The sequence below is a fragment of the Tinamus guttatus genome, unplaced genomic scaffold, assembly GCF_059628265.1.
Source record: "Tinamus guttatus ecotype Peru unplaced genomic scaffold, ASM5962826v1 Tinamus_guttatus_pri_ptg000240l, whole genome shotgun sequence".
Classification (NCBI taxonomy): domain Eukaryota; kingdom Metazoa; phylum Chordata; class Aves; order Tinamiformes; family Tinamidae; genus Tinamus; species Tinamus guttatus.
In genome coordinates this window covers 489,539-509,927 of record NW_028288774.1, presented here as the reverse complement: position 1 = coordinate 509,927, position 20,389 = coordinate 489,539, and the positions used below count along the sequence as shown (strand labels likewise).

The 20,389-nt window shown below is 44.4% G+C and overlaps 1 protein-coding gene across 3 annotated transcripts in view; it reads left to right on the top strand.

Moving 5' to 3' along the window:
• The window catches only part of PRDM11 (PR/SET domain 11), a 42,836-nt gene extending 32,960 nt beyond the window's left edge, over positions 1–9,876 (top strand). For 2 of the 3 annotated variants that reach the window (XM_088525702.1, XM_088525703.1), the window contains 3 exons: positions 836–1,023; positions 4,030–4,677; positions 5,520–9,876. In XM_088525702.1, coding sequence (XP_088381828.1) covers positions 836–1,023; positions 4,030–4,677; positions 5,520–7,684 — 3,001 coding nt within the window. In that variant the 3' untranslated portion in view covers positions 7,685–9,876. The remainder of the gene's footprint in view (positions 1–835; positions 1,024–4,029; positions 4,678–5,519) is intronic. The other variant, XM_010218277.2, reaches the window with a different exon arrangement.
• Positions 9,877–20,389: the final 10,513 nt, after the last annotated feature.

Sequence of the window (20,389 nt, the reverse complement as noted above, 5' to 3'; positions counted from 1 at the left end):
AGCAAGTCACACAAAGGGCCAGTTGATGGGAGCACTGAATTAGTATTTCCACCGAGCTGAAATTTAGCTGTTTTGGAGCAGAGAAACAAATCCCATGCTCAGATAATGATCTTTCTGTCAGAACTGCCAGGAGATTTCCACTATGTAGTGCTGGATTTTCAGGCAGTTAGGGTATCCCTATATTTGCAAGAATTTATGTCAGACCCCACTGAATGTCCGAGTGCAAAATCTGCAAATACTGGAACATCCATGGGGCTTTTTTGGGCTGCTACCTGATACCCCCGTGCGCGTTACTTGTCTGTATTTCTGTCATTTGAACATCTCTTGTTCTGCTTGTCCGAGAGGAAAGGAAGCAAGGAAATCTGGTTTCTACTATAAAGGAAAATGTTGTTTGGGAAACAGACCGGCAGAGGGACCCTGTCATATTTGGGATGATCCTGGGAACAAGAGTGACCCCAGGATGTGAAATGATGGTGAGAAATCCAGAAGTCCTTGTTTCCATTGCTAGGCAAAGGAATTTCCACTGCTGAAAGTCTGCATCACCATTACTGGCAGAGATGCTCCCTCGGGTTGGGTGTATGTTGAAGTGATAACCATCAGGCATACTTCCCTTCCACAGCAGAAATGGACCCAACAGTTTATTATTCCTTAGGCATTCATTGCTCATTGTCCTGTATCTCTAGCACCTTGCATACCATTATTTATAATTCCATGCTATCCAACCTTACTGTCTCTGTGGCCCTCTCAAAGGTCATTCTGGCTTGATCGTGGTTGTAGTTCTGGTGCACAGAAGAGACCTTTGTGCTTCACGCCTGCCTTGTCACCTCACCCTCAGGTATGTGATCATCTCCCGAGAGGAGAGGGAGCAGAACCTGATGGCCTTTCAGCACAGTGAGAGGATTTACTTCCGTGCCTGTCGCGACATCCGGCCTGGCGAGAAGCTGAGGGTCTGGTACAGTGAGGATTACATGAAGCGGTTGCATAGTATGTCCCAGGAGACCATCAACAGAAATCTCACGAGAGGTGAGTCCCTCCCTTTCCTGCATCCCTTTCCACCCTCTCCTCTAATCCCTTCTGACCACCACACTTCTCGCACCAATTGCGTTGGGTGAACTAGGTAATGTACAGGCTGTGCAAGGAGATTCACCGTTCTAGAAGCAAAGCCCAGTAGGGCAAGAGCCTCCAGCTCTTTGTAGCTTAGATGGTTGGGCATATAAGAGGAGTGATATAACCAGGATCATAAAAATCACCAAAGAAAATCACATCTGTGTTGTGCTGTGCTGTGTATGTGCCGTTAGGCCTTGGTACAAAGGCTAGGAATGTCAGAGGTCTTTTGTCACAAGACTTTCTCATCTGAAGATTTCCAAGCCAATGGTCTTTTGAATGTGCTGTTTCCTCTGCCTCCTGTTTGAGAAAGTTCTGCCTGGTTTTGTGTGCATGTGGAGGTGAGATTTCCTTGGTGTGTTTGTATGTCCATTTTCCTGGCTTAATTTATGTCCTCTTTCTTCAGAGAGATAATTTGGGATCAGCGCAACATCAGCTAGAGACTCCTTAGTCTCACAACTTTAGAGTGCCTGTGCAACATACAGGAGGCTTTGCCCTTGTCAGTCTGATTCTTCCCTGGATAAAAATTGTTACCTTATCTTAGCAATAGTCATGCTGGAATAAATCCAGTGATTCCTTAGGTCAGTGTAATGCCAGCAATACAGGAAACTTTAGGGAAAGCAAAAAACCTTAATGCATCCCTTCATCTATACAGTGCTGAGACCTGAAGGGAATTAAGGGCATTTCTTTTCAGGCCTAGGCACAGAATGGCAGGGCCTCGGAGGGGCAGCCATGCTAAATATAATGTTGTAATTAAGATTCCTTTGTATATTATTGCACAACTGCTGTTGCTGCCTTGACTTGGTAAAAGGTGTCTCCTCTTTAAATATAGGGTGGACAAAATGTCCTGAAAGAACTGTTTATTCTCTGTCACCTTGGAGTTTTTATGTGCCTGGAGCATTACATCTTGATGGCTATACTTGGGCAATGCCCACTTCTAATTAACACTGATACGAATGTGCATTTTATATTAATGATTTTATTCATCATTGCGTGATTAGGTACGTGCTGCAGTTATTTTGCTGCATCCCACATGCAGCACATTAGTTGTCTAGGTAGCTCAGTACTTTCTAGAAAGTGCTGCAGGAGAAAGTGTGTGCTGTTGGAGCATGTGTAGTTCTAGTGTTGGTCTGGAAGGGCACCAAGGCTGAGAGCAATCACCGTGGCGCAAGACTTGCATTTAATGTCATGGTTTGTCTGAACTGAAATAGTGACTCATTGCCTGCTCTGTGGTGTGAGTGTTGTGAAGATCTGGGCTCCTCACGACTCCCCGTATCCTTCCACACGGTCACGTAGAAACCCAAGTGACTCTGGAGACCACCCTGGAAGCCCCACCATGTCCCTGTGAGCTGCAGCAGGCTCAGAACTGTGTTCACACATTCACAAGGGAGCCCGGACATCTCAGCATCAGCGGAGGTGGCACTGGGAGCCTATCAGGGAAAAGAATAAAAATCTGTCGAGGAACTTTATATGTCAAAGATTCCCAATTCCCTGCAAAAACCTTTTGAGTAAAATGGCACTTTTTTAAGTCACAAAAAGGGAGCATAGTTCCTAGGTCTTGTTTATATTAATAATCCCTGCCCCACTTCATCAATGGAGTTGATACCAATAATATGAAGGGTTCTCTTGTGATTTCTACCTTTTTCATAGCTGTGAGCCATTCGGTTAGAGGGAAAATATCACACAGAAAGAAGGAGGATCCATCCTCTAAATCCTTTACTCTGCCAACAACTCTAATAGTCTGTAACAGGAAAAATATTAGGGCAGAAACTCAAAGCTCTGCCTCTAGAGATACTCCGACAGAATGTGTTGAAAAGCAGGTCTGTTTTTTGTGATTTGTTCAAGAAACAATTGGAGTTGCCAGACAGTATCAGAAGGTACTACAAAACGCTTGCCAGCCAGGCCAGCCCTTTTTACGGGGCCATACTCTAACCGTTTGGAGTCTTGCATCTTTTCTGCATTCTTAGCATTGCTCTCCTTAGAGAGGCACTGGTAGCTTTTACCCTGTTACTCTTATGAAAGCATGAATACACTTTAAAAGCAAACAAAACAAAACAAACATCAGCATAAAGCAACGTCTTGTTTGGGAAGCCATCAATGCTTGAAGTTATTTACAAGATAGAAGAAAGATGGAAATTGAACCAAACCTTTCGTCTTTTGAATTTCCAGGTAAGGAAAACTGGCTATTCCCTTTATTTTAAGCAGTAAATAATTTGTTTGAAGTTGCTTTTTTTTTTAGTTTATTTTTATCACTGAATAACAGCCATGCTCTTAGACTCCACTGGGACAAGCTAGATGTCCCATTCTCGGAAGTCATTCACACGTTCTAGCTCAGTTGACAATGCATACCTTAGGGATTAAGAGTACAAGTTATTTTTACTTCTTTGCCTTTGCATTTCTGGAGCAACCTCCAAACTGAAACAGAGTGAAGGGGCTTGCAAACATTGTGCTGTGGCATGCACAAGCACTGGGGCTCTAATGAAATAGTCTGAATCTCTCACTACACCTGCTGAACACCTGATACCTTTTACCAAGTCAAAACAGGCACAAGTCTTTCAGCCAACCAAATCAGCATTTGGGCTCTGGGCATTAGATTCTACTGTGATTCATCATTCACCTTGTAGACACAGGTTAGTTAAACCTTTTAGGTTATACAAGCTGCCTGTAGCTTCTCTTCTCTTTAAAGTGTGGAGGTCCTGCTCCTCGGTGGATACCTAGGACTGCCTCTGTTGTTGCAGAGGCCGCTCCTCTCGCAAGCCTTGGTTCACTGAGTTTTGTTTGTTCCCTGGTTTGTACCACAATGAACAAACCTGCAGGGATTCAACTTGCCTTTTTGTTCTTTTTTTTTTTTTTTCATTTGAGTTTTAGATTGAGAAATGTTGCTTGGTTCCCAGTGATAATCCCCACCCCTCATTTTCCTTTTAGGAGACAAAAAGTTAAGGGAGAAGTCAGAAAAGATAATGGAAAATCAAGAGGACATGCGGGGGGCACTCCAGCTGACCACAATGAAGCAAGGGAAGAGTCCTTACAAACGCAGCTGTGACGAGGGGGAATCCCACCCCCAAACAAAGAAAAAAAAAATTGACCTCATCTTCAAAGATGTCCTCGAAGCTTCTTTAGAGTCTGCCAAATTGGAAGAGAACCAGTTAGCAACGAGTACACCCATTTCCATCAGAAAAGCATCTAAATACCAGGCTGAAGACATCTTTGAGAGGTGCAGCAGTGCCATGCAACACAGTTCCCTGAACTTCAGCAGAGATCGGAGTGAGGGGGAATGGAAGGTTCCCCACAGTTCCTCTTTTAGCTCAGCCAAAGAGATGGGGCTCCTTGAAGATGATGAAGAAGAGCCTCTGTCACTCAAAGCAGACAGCCCAACTGAGTTGCTACTGGCCTCTGCTCAAGGCAACTCCCATGAAATCCCCACCACCTCCTTCTGCCCCAACTGTATCCGGCTGAAGAAGAAGATCCGGGAGTTGCAGGCTGAGTTAGACATGCTAAGATCTGGGAAGTTACCTGAGCCACCCGTGTTACCGCCTCAGGTACCTGAGCTCCAAGAGTTCTCTGACCCCACAGGTAAGCCTTGCCGAATAAGAACATTCTCCAAACCCTGCCTAAGGAAACTAGTGAGATGCCTGTTTGCTGTGTGCCCATCTAAAACATTTTGCTGTGAATATTCAGGTGAACACTTGGTTCTGTGGAGGATTCGTTATGAGCTTTTGTGAATGGGTGGGTCAGGAGCTGATGCTGTTGGCACAGTGGAAGACATTGTCTGGGAAAGACTTTGTAATGACAAGTTGCTCTATTTGTTTCCATTGTAATCAATAATGCAGTGCCAATAAAAAAGACATTCCATTGCAGACAGTTTGTTTGCTGTATTTTTGATGCATTCTCTTTCAGCGGAAACCCCTCCATGGTGCCTTACATGCCACCAAGAAGCTTTGCTTGAAACTGAATGACTTTGTGGTAACACTGAAATGTGCACTCTTTGTATATGAAATGATGCCCTGCTGTGTCTCTTGTTGGAAAGCACTCTGTTTACTCCACTGCCTTTACACAAACGTGTCCCCTTCCGAAGATACATTTCATTACCTCCAGGACTGTGCTGTCAAGCAGCCAGTAACCTCCACCAAAGGAATATTTAGGTCACCCTGTATATTGTGAAAGTAGACAGGATTTAATACCATTTCTTGCTGTACAGTGTGGCATGTTGAAGGCAAAGTTCATTAGGAGAAATATTGATTTATTTTCCTTCAAAACCAGGGTTCAAATACTACCAGTAGTGCATGGTGAGCAGGAGAAAGCAGAGTATGGCCAGTTGATCAGACAGTGCTTTACTGACACTAATAGGTTGCTTCTGAAGCTCAGCAACTTTCTAAATATCTTGCTTTTTTCTTCCTTCTGTTTTCGTTCTGCAGCTTCAGAAAGCATCATCTCTGTTCCCACCATGATGGAGGACGATGACCAAGAGGTGGATTCTGCTGATGAATCAGTTTCCAATGACATGATTGCTGCTACAGATGAGCCTTCCAAGATGTCTTCTGCGACGGGTCGGAGGATACGGCGTTTCAAGCAAGAGTGGCTTAAGAAGTTTTGGTTTCTGCGGTACTCCCCAACGTTGAATGAAATGTGGTGCCATGTCTGCAGGCAGTACACAGTGCAATCCTCTCGGACTTCAGCCTTCATCATTGGCTCAAAACAGTTCAAGATACACACAATAAAGCTTCACAGCCAGAGCAACCTCCACAAGAAGTGCCTGCAGCTCTACAAGCTCAGGATGCATCCAGAAAAGACAGAAGAGATGTGCCGAAACATGACTCTGCTCTTCAATACAGCCTACCACCTGGCTTTGGAAGGCAGGCCTTACTATGACTTTCGGCCGCTGGCAGAACTGCTGAGAAAGTGTGAGCTCAAGGTGGTTGATCAATACATGAATGAGGGAGACTGCCAAATCTTAATTCACCATATAGCCCGGGCTCTTCGAGAGGACCTGGTGGAACGGATCCGACAGTCTCCCTTCCTCAGCATCATTCTGGATGGTCAGAGTGATGATTTGCTTGCAGACACAGTTGCAGTGTATGTTCAATACACAAGCAGTGATGGACCTCCAGCAACTGAATTTCTATCTCTTCAAGAACTGGGCTTTTCTACAACAGACAGTTACCTCCAAGCATTAGACAGGGCCTTTTCCAGCCTGGGAATACGATTGCAGGATGAGAAGCCAACTATTGGCTTGGGAGTTGATGGTGCTAACATTACTGCCAGCCTGAGAGCTAATTTGTTCATGACAATCAGAAAGACTTTGCCATGGCTACTCTGCTTGCCATTTATGGTACACAGGCCCCATTTGGAAATACTGGATGCAATTAGTGGGAAAGAGCTTCCATGCCTGGAGGAGCTAGAAAATAACTTGAAGCAATTGCTCAGTTTCTATCGTTACTCTCCCCGACTCATGTGTGAGTTGAGAGTCACTGCTGCCACTCTGTGTGAAGAGACTGAGTTCTTGGGAGACATCCGAGCAGTGAAGTGGATCATTGGGGAGCAGAACGTGCTCAATGCTCTGATCAAGGATTACCTTGAGGTTGTGGCCCATCTCAAAGATGTCAGCGGACAGACCCAAAGGGCAGATGCTTCTGCAATTGCCTTGGCCCTCCTGCAGTTCTTGATGGACTACCAGTCAATTAAACTCATCTACTTCTTGCTGGATGTGATTGCTGTGCTTTCACGCCTTGCCTATGTCTTCCAAGGGGAGTACCTTCTTGTGTCGCAAGTGGACGATAAAATAGAGGAGGCTATCCAGGAGATCAGTCGTCTGGCAGACTCACCTGGGGAGTACTTGCAGGAATTTGAGGAAAACTTCCGTGAAAGCTTTAATGGCATTGCTGTGAAAAACCTACGGGTGGCTGAAGCCAAATTCCAGTCAATCAGAGAAAAGATCTGCCAGAAGACCCAGGTGATCCTAGCCCAAAGGTTTGATTCCCGGAGCCGGACATTTGTGAAAGCCTGTCAGGTATTTGACCTTGCAGCTTGGCCCAGAAGCACTGATGAGCTCATGAGCTATGGGAAAGAGGATATGGTACAAATATTTGAACACCTGGAGACAGTCCCATCGTTTTCCAGAGAGGTTTGCAGAGAGGGGATGGACACCCAAGGGAGTTTGCTGATGGAGTGGCGAGAACTCAAGGTGGATTATTATACCAAAAATGGTTTTAAAGACTTACTCAGTCACATTTGTAAATACAAACAGAGATTTCCCCTCTTAAATAAAATAGTTCAGATCCTCAAAGTCCTTCCCACCTCAACGGCCTGCTGTGAGAAGGGGCGCAATGCCCTGCAGAGAGTGCGCAAAAACAACCGCTCTCGGCTCACGCTGGAGCAGCTCAGTGATCTTTTGACAATTGCTGTTAATGGACCACCCATTGCCAACTTTGATTGCAAAAGGGCACTAGATAGTTGGTTTGAAGAAAAATCAGGCAATAGTTATGCACTGTCCGCTGAAATGCTGAGCAGGATGTCCTCTCTTGAGCAGAAGCCAGTGCTGCAGAGCATGGACCATGGCTCTGAATTTTACCCCGACATCTAGGAAGGAATGCCTCAGATCAGAAAGCTGTTGAATAATTTTTGTTTTTAATCTATACTCTAAACTTTGATATATTATAAAATATATATATATTATATATATATTAAGGAAAATCCCACACTGAAAAATTAAGAGTTAGGGCGATGTGCGTCTGATAGAAGCTAAGCAGAATTTTAAAGATTGAGACAATGTTTAAAAATTTACTGGTGTCTCCAACCATGGCAGCTGCAGTGTAGGTGGCAACATTTCATTCTTTAGAAGCTGTGTGCTGGGGCCATACTCTACATGTTCAGCCCTAACAATCTATAAGCTAGATGACGAGTCTTTGTCAACCTCCTCCTCCCAGTGGTTTCCGTTTCCTTCCTATGGGTGTCCTTGGTTTGTTGAGTTGTTTGTTTGTTTGTTTGTCTTCTCATTTGTAATCTCTGCCTCTCTTTTCATTGTTTGGTCCAGTTATTGAGCCATTTGAGCCTTTTGTTGACGACAGTCAGATTTCTGATCTCCGACAGAGCATCCCATGTGTTTGTGTTGTCCCTGCAGCTCTCCAACTCCACCTAGTTCTCTTGATTAGAGTGGAAGCTTTCTTCACTCACGAAGATTACTGGGAGGAGGCAAAGACTTGGGACAGGGTTATTTTGTTTCCTCTGGTTTAAAAACAAATATCTACACTAAACTGTGATGCCTCTTCCTCCGTTCTCCCTACTTTTTTGGGCTGTAGAGTAATAGTTGGCTTTCAGCTCCTTTTATTATAACCGTAGTACCAGTCTATCATACCTATATTATAACATGATGTCGTGTGCAGACTATAAAATAGCAAAATAGAGAAGGCAGGGGGAAATTTTTGCATTTATATTTTTATATTGTAGGAGATAAAAATATATATATACAACTATTCATTCAAAACCAGGGCTGCTGTGGAAGCTAGACAGCCAATGAGTCAATAGCCATCTCTGGGCAGAGATTCAAAGGCTTAAAAATATATTCTAATTTACATTATTTATACTATGTCTTTATAATCCTAGATTGTCGTGGGTTTTTTGTTTTGTTTTGTTTTGTTTTTGGAATGAGTGAAAGAAAAACCTGCTGCAGTTTGGTGGCAGGGGCTATCAATGCAAGATTTATCTTGGATTATAATCATGTGATGATGTCCTATATAAAGGTTCACGTATTCTCTTGTGACCAAGGTAACATGTTCCACAGCACAGTAGACTGATGACAGCAGGAGGAAGGGATGCTATACTTCTTCCTGTGAAATGTTTCTTCCTTCCTTGAAGGGATGCAGAGTCAAGCAGAAATGTGAATGGGGGACTTGCACCTTCCATCACAAAATAGATTGTTTTGAGAGCTTGGGGTTCTTTGTTTTATTCTTTTAAAGTAAACGAACTCCGTGCGCTCACGAAATATCACTTCAGGTTAGAAAAGCAAAAAAAAAATTAAAAAAATATATTAAAAAAGGTGCAAAAACTCCACAGATGCTAGTGCCTTGCCCTGCTGATGTGGCATGGACAGCACCAACCTGACCAGAACATCATGGGAGTGAGAACCTGTTGTCTAGAAGGTGTCAGAGCTGACATGTTCTCACTCCCCAGAGGGATGAGCTTTGTGCCAAGCTGTGTTGTTTGGAAACATGACGGTGGTATCAGCAACACTGAACCTTTCCTTTCTCCTGTTACCCCCCTGCCCTTGGTCTTGGTGCTAAGATATCTCTAGAACCGTTGCTGCTAGTTGATAGCTTTTCATTTATATAAATATATATATATATATAATATTATTTTATTTTTAAAACTTTTTTGTTTGTTTTCAATGAAGATGTAGCATGTTTGGAACCGATCTCTCTCAGAGTCACTTTCACTGCCAGGGTTCACGCACTGTCTTCCCCAAGAAAACACGCACTTCTACCTAAATCTCACTCACCTCCCACTAACCAACTTGCCATAAGCAGAACTGTACAGTTAAGATCAGGCAGAGATGCGTAACTACACCACTACTTGCTCAGCTTTTAAACCCGTGGAAAAGGCTACACTGCTATATGTCAAGAGTTTTGGAAATGTTTCCCTCTATTCCTATGGTTGTAGAATTAGTTTCAGACAACACTATGGTGAGGAGAGACTGAGACTGAAGCACTAGTAAAGGTCAGTCTTTGCGTTCATTGTCCCGACTCTGCCGCTTTTGCTGTAAAACAGGGCTGCTTGGCTGGATAGTTTGGAAGGGGCAGAGAAGACCCTCCAAAGGTTGCAGCGGTAGCTGAGCAGATGGGATCGTGTCTGTAGCACTTAATCCCTTTCCCTTCTGCCTCGCCCCAGACTGTATGGTCAGACTGGGTGCTTGTTGAGACGCGGGAGAGCGGGCCTGCTGGGTGGCACCACGGGTGCATCCGCGCTGCGGGGCTGAGGCGCGGGTGACCAAGCATGTCTCCCTGGCATCCTCCTATAACATTGTGAGTTAGGTCAGGACATTGCTCCGCGTTTGCGCAGGCATGACAGTATTTAACATCTAGCAAGCAAAAAAAGATGTTACGTGCTTTTTTTTTTTTCCTCAAAAAGTTATGTGAGCGAGTTGACCCGTTCATCCAGAGGAGTAAGAATGAAAGAGAATATCCTGTGCCACCACACAGAATAGGCAGTTTGTTCTTTGACCATAAGAGTAATGTCTGTGTGTAAGGAGTTTGTAGACGCTCCAGGCCTGGAGAGCAAGCTTTGTTCATGATGCTGTCCTAAAGCTCACAAATCTGTTTCCTTCAGAGGAGCTGGGCTGCCCCTTCCTAAATTAAAATTTGAGGAGATGTAAAGAAGAAAAATAATATTCCCTGTAAAAGCATTGCTGTTCCTTTAAACTCTAATTTGGAGAAGGGCTAGGTAAACCTAGGTCTTGGAGACAAGAAATGAATCCACCCGCCACTGGGGAATGGGCAGATGGCAAGGGAATCTCCTTTTTTTAGATATATACAAATGTCTGGAAAACTGCAGCAGCAGAAACAAAAATATCAAAAGAAGATATGTGAAATGAGCTGCTGTGGGTGTCGAAGAAGCTGTAAAGATAGTTCCTCTCCTCCCCCTTTTTCCTTTCCCTTTGCTCAGCTCTATAGCTGAGAAAAAGAAAAGAAAAGAAAAGAAAAGAAAAGAAAAGAAAAGAAAAGAAAAGAAAAGAAAAGAAAAGAAAAGAAAAGAAAAGAAAAGAAAAGAAAAGAAAAGAAAAGAAAGAGAAAAGAGGAAAAAAAAAACGAAAAAGAAAAAAAAAGCCCTTCAGTTATAGCAGCAATAAAAGTTCCTTGGTATGTGGCTCTTTTTCACAGAGGCCCATGAAACTGCCTGGCACTCCTGCTGGAAAGGGACGCTTGCGGACAGTTTCCAGACACCTTTGTAAACAGACACGTTTTCTTAGTGCTTGTGTTAAGGCCATCTAAAAGGCCTGTTTGCAACTTCTATTGTGATCTTTACTTTTGCCACTAGTTGCCTTTGTTGGTAACATAAAAGCTGCCAGAGCCTTTTCATAATGATCTGGGTAACTCCTTATCCCTTTTCCTTTTGTTTGCTTGCAAATACCAATATTGCCGGGCTCCTCTTTCACTGGGAGCTCTTAGTCCTAACTGCAGTGAAACGTGCAGAGTGTGTTTTTCCTCCAGGCAGTCTACAAAAAAAGAGGAGAAAGCGTTTCTTTCTCTTACAAAAACCTTGTATGCATTTGTGAAACAGTGTCAGTAAGGAGAATGATTCCCTCTGACTGGATGTTGCTGATACGTGTGAACTGGAAAGGGACAAGATTACTTGTCCTTGGTTGTGGGCGGAAATCAGCATTCAGGGTAACAGCCAGCCCAGCCGGAGTCTTGCAACACAAAGAAATCCTCATTGCCTTTGCATCAAAAACTAAATCGAGCCTTTCTACAAGACAAATGCAGGTGCTTTGGAAGTTTTCCCTCTAGGTTCCCTGCCTATCTCAGATCTGTAGCTGTTGCTCACATGGATAGTCCTGTGGATGGAAACGTGACTACAGGCACGAGGGCGAGCTCAGCAGGGAGGAATGACAATGCAAAGAGCCCTGGGCTTTTTAGCATCCTGCTCAGCGAGGCTTCCCTGAAAGCAGGTGCTTTTCTGTGCCGTTTCTGCAAATCCAAGCTAGTGTCTGAGGAGGACAGGACCGGCTGGGCTGTGGTGAGGCCAGAGGGCAGTGACGGGCTGGCTCTCACACCGCAGCCGGTGCAGCCTGGGCATGGCCGTGGCAGGGGCACTTGCTCAGCTCCTAAGGAAGCCAGGTCAGAGAGCTGGGACACTCTTGGAGGTAGGAGATCACTGCAGCTCAAGTTTCATCAATTCCCTCCCTGCTACTCTGAGCCAGGAGGAGGTTGTTTTGAACCTATTACAGCATCCTGAACAGCTTCAGTGGCAAAGCTAAATGGTTTAATTTTTCTTGAGTGAGCTTTTTATCCTCTTTTTTCCCCCTGTTCTTATCAAGGGCATCTGACTGTGAATAATACACACTTCTCTGGACCCTTGCCTTTGAATTTCTTGCCCATGGGTTTTTTTGATTGCCAGTTTCTCCTGCCTGCTTTTCGCTCAGGCTCCTCTACTCTTTTACTCTGCTGTAGAGCAGAAATCCACTAAGCACATTCAGACTCTTCCTCTACAGGGCTCACTAGTGGCTGCAAGAAGTCTAGGCCTACTGGCCAAGAGACTGATCACGACAGGGACAATCCTAATGGAACAGAGACCAAAGCTCTTCCCGTGCCAGCAAAAGTGCAAGGGAGGCACAGGGCATCTGTGAGGACACGCAGCGGGCAAGGTCCCGGCATGCTGCCTGCAGTGGTCTTGGACTGACCTTGTCATTATCCTCTGTGCTGCTTGCACTTCTGCTGATACGAATTCTCAGACATGATTCAGGCTCAGTCTGTTTCTTTCTCACAGCACAAACTCAGTCAGGTGGCCCACAAGGTCTTTGGGATTCCTCTTTTTCCTTATCTCATTACTATTGCTGTTTGTTCGACCAATGGGTAAAACAGTCCAAGCAGCTGGCTTGCAAATAAGCAGCAACATCCTCTGCTTTTGCCAGATTCCCCTCTCAGCCCTCTCAAAAGAGGTCTTAAAAGCAGAGAAATGGTACGTTGCTCCCCCGGCCGTTGTATTCAATGCAGTAATGCCTATGCAATTCCTGTCTCCCTTGGGGACATATATGATGTGTGTGCATGTAAGCTAGTGTATGTATACAGTACATATGCATACAGTCTATATATTGTATATACGCACATCCCAGTACATATACACACAGTACAAAAACTAAAATCACATGCTTATATATCTATAAATAAAATCCTATATATTTATATATTTCTATGTTTTCAATAGATATAAAGATATAATATAGAGATAGAATCAACTACCCTTGTGTAAGGCTGGCCCTGTGTTCTGGCACAAGGCATGTAAAACTGAAGACTTTGGACTTTGGGAGAGTTTTAGCCATACACTGAGGCCTACATTTACACGTATAGCACTCTACATTGAGGGGCTTTGCTGTGGTTAGGGCAAGGGGATTCCTTGCTGGTGTGTTACTCAAGTGCTAAATAGGGTTTGTGTAATAGAGGAGTATCTTGGTGTGGGAAAATGCTTGAGTGTCCTTGTCTTCTGAGTAAGCCTTGGCTAAGGTCCTATGTGTTCACACTTGGACAGATACATATCCCACTCTCATATGCACTTTTCTCTCTCTATATGGATGTGTTTGGTAACTGAGGGTACTCGGGCCATGAAGATGTGGCTCTCTGCTTTACCCACTTGACATTGCTTGGCAGTCACTGACACAGTGGAGGGAAGAACCCATGCTCTGCAGATGCTGGTACAGCACAGTGTGAGAGGGTTCATTCTTACAGTATGTCTCACACTGAGTTGTCAGTCAGTGATACGGTGACAGAGCTGGAATAAAGCAAATGGGAAAGCAAACGCGTTACGGACTTGAGGGACCGTTGCTGTCACATGGTCAGAGATGGAGGAGATTATGTGTGGAGATGGAGCAGCACGAATGAAAAGGGACCATGAACTGGGAGCCATAAGGAGAGGAGCACACAAGCCGAACGGCAGGCCTTGCGTGCGGCCACCTCAGACCGCAGGCACTACCGCTGCGCTCACGCAGCCGCAGCAGTGCAGCCGCCGGGCATTCCTGCTGCGCCTCCTCGGGCCTCACGGCTGCCCCTCGGTTGGTAGCTCGCCTGCCTGCCTCATGGCCTAGCAGGCTTTTTGGGAAGGAAGGGAATAGTTTGGTAAGTGGAAGACACAGTCAGTGTTATCGGTTAAGCCCCAACACATGGAGTGCTGAGGTTGCCAAACGGAAGTGTATGTATACAGTACATACATATGCTGAAGTACTTAAGGGTTCAGCCCTCTTGCCTGTCCCTTGCAGAGACACCTGTTTTCACAGGAGTGATGTTTCTGTGCTGGGACTTCGGGTGGATCTGGGCAGTTGCTTTCTTGGATCAACCTTTCCAGAGTATCTGCTGATGTCTGCAGGATGGATAGCCGCCTTGTCCCTCTGCTCCTTTCGTCACACAAAAGCTGTTCAGAGCCGTTCCTATCACACTGATCCAGCTACATAGTGAAGCTGTTGATTTGCACCTAGGAAGACCTGTGAGGCTTCTTGTTCAAAGCTAGTAAGTGGTAAAAGTATCACTACTGCTGCTCCCCCAAGAGGGGGCTGTTGAATTGCCAGAGGAGAGGGATGGAGGTTTGGCTTTGCAGCTCCCTTGTCAGGCCTAGCAACCACTTCACTTCTTGCTTTTCATTTTAATTTTTAATTTCTGTTGGGAGGAGGGTGAATTTTAACTCTTGACAGTTGAATGACTGGTTACACTGGTATTGCATGAGCAGATGCTGTGCAAGCTTCCCCCCAAACTCTGTCACACACCTCAGTGCCCTCACCCAGGCCTCCTGTCTTCTCCACACAACTGGTAATCCACCTCAATCACTACCTGCCCTCTGAGAGCTTTCCTCTCTGCTGCGGCTGCACGCTGCGCTCAATGGCACCTCACCACCACAGCAGAGAGCAGAGCTCCCTAGCACTTGTTCATCATGAACCTCAGAGATGGTTTCCCCACTCCCAGCTTTCTCCTTCTCATGCCACTGACATTTATGGAAACTCGGCAAACTTGCTCCCAGGCCCCATGCTGCCAGCGGGGAATTCCTGCCTGGCATTGGACTCTCATGCACTGCACCTCATGTTGAATAAGCTCCCTGGGCTCAGTGGGGGAACCATGTCTCATATGCTGTAATGTAATGAATGCTGTAGGAGGGCTATAAAGTTTTCTGCCGATTAGGCATCCTCATAGACTCATCCGACTGTTTGCAAAATGCATTTTTCATTTTTTACTTCCAGAAAACAGAAGGTTTTGTCTTAGACCTCTCTATATCCACTTCCAAGCACAGCCCTGCTGAACTATTTGAAGCTATCTCTCACCCACCCACTACACACACACACACACACACACAAAATGAGAGGAAAAATATCTAGAAGACTATTACTACATATGTATTAATATGTTAATATCACTCTTTTGGAGAACATTAAAATGTTATTACTTTACAGACTATGCTTTATAGTACCTGTGTGAAAGGACCTAGGACACTGGATACGAATAGAGCTATGTTGATATATCATAGTATGTACACGAGAACTTCCTTTTGTCATATTATCCTTGTAATGTAAGATGATTGTTAATAAAAAACATTTAAATTTATCAAGTTGGGTTGCTATTTCTTGTAGTATTGTGAGAGGTAATGTAATTTTCCCAGAGCAGGGGCATCTAGGCTTTGTGCTCCCCAGTCTGCTTGGCAATGAGTACGACGAGTGGGTGCAGCGGTGTCTTCCCAGAGGAGTGAGTTGCAGCTGGCTGTGGTGACAGTAGCTCTCTCTGGTATCTGTCTCACCTGGACACCTCTGGCAAGCTTTTGTAGCCTCTCATCATTCTTTCCCCAGCTCTTGGACCAGCAGGACCTCCAGGTCCCCATAGGACAGGTATGGTTTCAGCATAAGCTTGCTGTGCCCAAGCTTTGCCCCAAGGGGAGCTGTTGCAGCACAGGCTTGGCGTCAGCAGCAGCTGCCCTGGATTAAACATAGTGCAGGCATGTCAGAGTGTGCATGGTCTCAGCGTGCCTGCAACATCTGTATCTCCTCTGCCTAAATGGTGATATCTTCAGCTTCTTTGGAGTGGCACGTCCCTGTAATGCTCCCCTTCGCTTGCTCAAGCACTCCCCCTCGCCTGCTCAAGCACATCCACAAAGCCTGGTGTGGATTTGGTTTGGTTTTCAGGCTGGAGAGTTTTTTTCTTGAGCTCCACACGCTCTAAAGCAGGAGAATCTGAACTTTTTCTACCCTTTGAAGAGTTGAGGCTGCATCTACACTGGATTGATTAAGGGTATGATTTTTAGTAGCCAGTGATGGAAACCCAGCTTTGGAGTGAATTAGTAGCTTGTGAGGCAAGGAGATGCTTGAGTTTCAGCAGATCAACTGCACGTGAAGAGTTAAGTACATTGCTGACTTGTAATTAATTTCTTAGCAGTCATGTCAGCTGCACAAACTCACCACTGCTGTTGGCAGTAATCAGTCTCCTTGTTGATAGGTTCAAACCAAGCACTTTAAAGTATCATCCCTTTGAGTGAAGTACGTGATCATAGTCCTTGTCAGGAAGGAAAGCATGCTGTTGTTTATCTTGGTGTTGCTAAAGGTGCCTTTAATTTCTGAGACTGCCAATAAGAGTATGTAAGACCACTGAAAAGGAAATAATAAAATCCCTTTGTGATGGTTATCATAGCATTAAAGCCTGGCATGCTCTTTCCTAGCTCCGTTGGTGTCCTGGGTATGCTCCATTGAGAAGGCTGTTCTTAGCAGCTGGCACTTAAAACTTGATTTAGCAAAGAACAAATGTGTTCCTTCCCAGAAATAGGAATTGTGCTGGGCCCCCTATGCTGAGGGGTTTTAAGCATAATCATAGGGGTTATGCAGTGCTTCCTGAGGGTCTCTCTTTGGTATCTGTCTCTCTTAACGTTGCATGTAAAATGTGGGAAGCGATGTGTGAGAGGAGGAAGGAGGGGGACTCCATGGGTTAATGATTTTCTCAGTTTTCTTCCCTTGTTAGCTCCTGGTTTAAATCATTTCTCATGTGATGCTAATTTCCCAAATTTCCTTAAATTTGGCAGGGCATCTCAGGATACAGGCTAAGAATGAGCAGATCATCTGCTGCGAGTTCCATTTCAGATGAGCTGAGATGAGCAAACAAGGCTGGGAGAGAGGGCTGCGACTCTCCTGTGAGTGGTGCAGCCTGGTTTCTATGGTGATGCCTTGCTCTTCCCTCCCCCCTGCTCAGGTACTTGCTCAGGCAGCCGCTAAAGCGTGGAGCAGGGCCCTGAGGCTATATGCCCCAAGACTAAGGCATGCTGTATGGGCTGCCCTGTAGTCAGTGGGTTAAAGAGGTGCCTTCGAGGCGGTTAAATGGGAGAATGGCAGCAGCCATCACAGGCTGTGCTGTGTCTGGGGCTGATACGGAGAACAGGCACAAGGGAACAGATGCTGCCTCTTGCAGAGAGCTGTTGCCACACAAATGGTGCCACAGCTTAGTACAGGGGCTCTAAAAATATCTGAAGGAAAATCAAAGGCTCCTGCAGAACGGCATATGTGCTAACTAGGCTTGTCGGCTCTCTGAAGTCCTGTGTTTGAAGTTGTTTGGATCCAAGAAGAAAAACAAGTTTCTTGCCCGTACTGCTCTCAGCCACCCCATTTCTGAGGAGACCAGTGGTCCCACAGGAGAGCGTGCAGAAGCTGGAAGAAGAGGGGTGCAGCGGGTGTATGGCTTGTAGTGCTGGCATGCCGGGGCCAGGATGGAGAGGAAGGAGGTGTGGGACAGTGGGGCCGTGCTCAAGAGCTGGGGAGCACTGCTGGCCTGCAGCAACAAGGGGCACCTCGTGCTCATTGGGAGAGTTCCACTGGAAAACCCAGGATTGGATAACAGGTAGGTTTCAGGTCTGAGCCTTCTTCTCAAGAACATCTCTAAGCTCCCTCCTTGTTCAGTTTATTAAAAAGATCAGTGATCAGTGAGAGTTTAAGGAAACAGAAGCTGCCTACAAACCTCTGGGTCTACTTCTCTCAATAGCTGTAACAAAACTGCAGGATTAGGTGTCACTCTCTTCTGGCACATGGAGGATTATGGGGCAGCTCCATTCTAATTTTTAAATGCTGTGGGGGGAAAAAAAAAAGTGCCTCTAATGAATCCAATGCGACAATGAACAGCAGGTTTAAAAAAAGAATGGTTGTGTGTCAGCTATTGCTGTTTTTGAATATGCTAGGCTTGAGTATTCCTGAACAACCCAGTGTTAATCCTCTAGGCAGGAAGGACCATCCATGGCAAACACACTGCCCATGTTCAACTCCACACGAGCAAAAATACAGCTCTTTTTCCTCCACCTCTTCAGCAAATGTCTCAGTAGCATCAGCCTCATTCTGCTGTTGACAGGCTTGTGGCAACCTTGTTTGTGAATCCTGCAACAGCCTAGGGGCTCCGACAGACTGACTTTGTTGTTTCTTATTGTGCTTTAATACTGACTGTGACAAGCGACAGAGTGCTCCCAAACTGTCAGTGAGGCAGATTCTTCCCATCCCTGCTCCAAAAATATGTTTTTTATTACTTTTATGTAGCTTTTGATCTCTGTCTGCTGTTAGGAACCAGCTAATTCCAGTGATGGTATTAGGTCACTCAAGTAGATATTCATTCTTCAAGATACATGAATTTTAGACTATCATCAGCACTGCCCTGAAAATACCAGTATGAGCCAAAAACTAAATCCAAAGTTCACTTTTATTTTCAGTTCCTATTCCCTAACTTTCTTCACAGCTGCAAGAAAGCATTTCCAACTTTGTTTATATACCACCTTGCTGAAAAGAAAATAATTGCATTTCCTGTGTTTTACAGTGGTAGGGCTCCATTGCTGACCTCTGCGCTTTCTCCATGTATGTCCATCTCTGGAGGATACCACTTGGAGGATCTTCCATTGACTTGCCCCAATATTTTGTTTCTCTGAATTGTGAGCTGCAGGCACAGGGGTTTCATCCTACCACAAACAAAACAGACACAATGTTGATAGAGCTTAGAATCATTTACTCACTGGTGGCGATACACATTTTGTGCTGCAATATTAGACGCAATTGCCAAGTCTCATGCTCTGTTTTTGTGCTTTGGATTGTGAGTACAATATAGAGTCTTGACAAACAATACCTAGTTCTTTACAATAAAGACATCAGGACACTGAAGGATTGAGTTACCAGAAAAGCCTTCTCATGCTGGAAGGCCACATATCACAATTTTACTTTGTCACTGTTTTTCTTTATTTTGCTATTTACCAATAGAAGAAACAATATAAAATGCCAAGTATTATAATTATTTACTAATCATGCTTATCTTTCAGCAAATGAGCCAAATTCATTGTGAGACTGAGTTAAATTCTGAAACATGTAAAAGGTGCTGCCAAAGCTCTGCCTTTGATCTAATCAAACTTTAAACTGGCCTTTGAGAGTGGAAGAAGCATGGTCCAAGCCATTTCAGCTCCCAGCATTTGGTAAATGTCATTGTGCTGAACTCAGGCCCCTGTTACTGGCACAATTTCTACCTATTTTCCATGGCATTTCTGAATCACTTGTGAATCATGTTCTCAGTAGTGATGAAAAACAGTTCAGCTTTAACGTGCATTTACAATATACAGTTATCATGTCTCTATGCTGAAAAGATGGAGGCATTTACCTGGGAAACGAGAGTGCAGCTTGCTTTTTCAGATGAGCGTCCCTAAAATCAAACTAGATCATTTGTTTGGGCAGATGTGGATCTGAGGGCAGATCAAGGTAAAAGCAATGTAGGGTTACAGACTAGATTTTAATCATATCACAGGTTAATTGCTCTGGCTTCTCAGTCCTCCCCACTACTCCCAGAAGACTACACGATTTAAGAGATGCTGGATGCAATATGGGAGTTGCACTTCTCATTCCGTTTTATAGTAATGTTGTTTGGTTTCTGTCACTGGATAAGGGTCTGTGAATCCCTGCCTTCAAACCCACAATTTCCTTCATGAATAGGATTGTTTTTTTCAAGTAAGTAGATTATGATTTTTCTCCTTGCTACCTCTTTACTTACAGCTTTACTTGCTTCCTCATCTTATGTGGGTGATAGCAGGCAGAATAATCAATGAACCGTTGACGTACTTTTGGGAATTTAATGACCAAGCTATGGTCACATTAGCTATTTGGATAATTAATAAGAATATTGATTATCACAGAATCATAGAATCATGGTTATAAAAGACCTTCAAGATCATAGCGTCCAACCGTAAAATGTTCAACACCATGTCTGTTAAACCATGTCCCAAAATGCCTCATCTGCACATTTCTTGAACATATATATATATATATATATATATATTTGCCTCTTCTCAACCTCATTAGGTAGTTTTTAAGTGCCACAACTTAATTTATATATATATATATATATATATATATATATATATATTAGTGGTACTCATTGATGTTTCTATATTTATAACCACAAGAGCTGAAAACTAAATGGCTGTCTGGCTCAGCTCTCTAGCCATATTGCACTTAAGCGATATTTACTGTTCATGTTGTTCAAGTCACTTGATATGATGACACTAAGCAATTCCAAATGCTTTCTGTTTATATTTATGATGTTGTCAACTG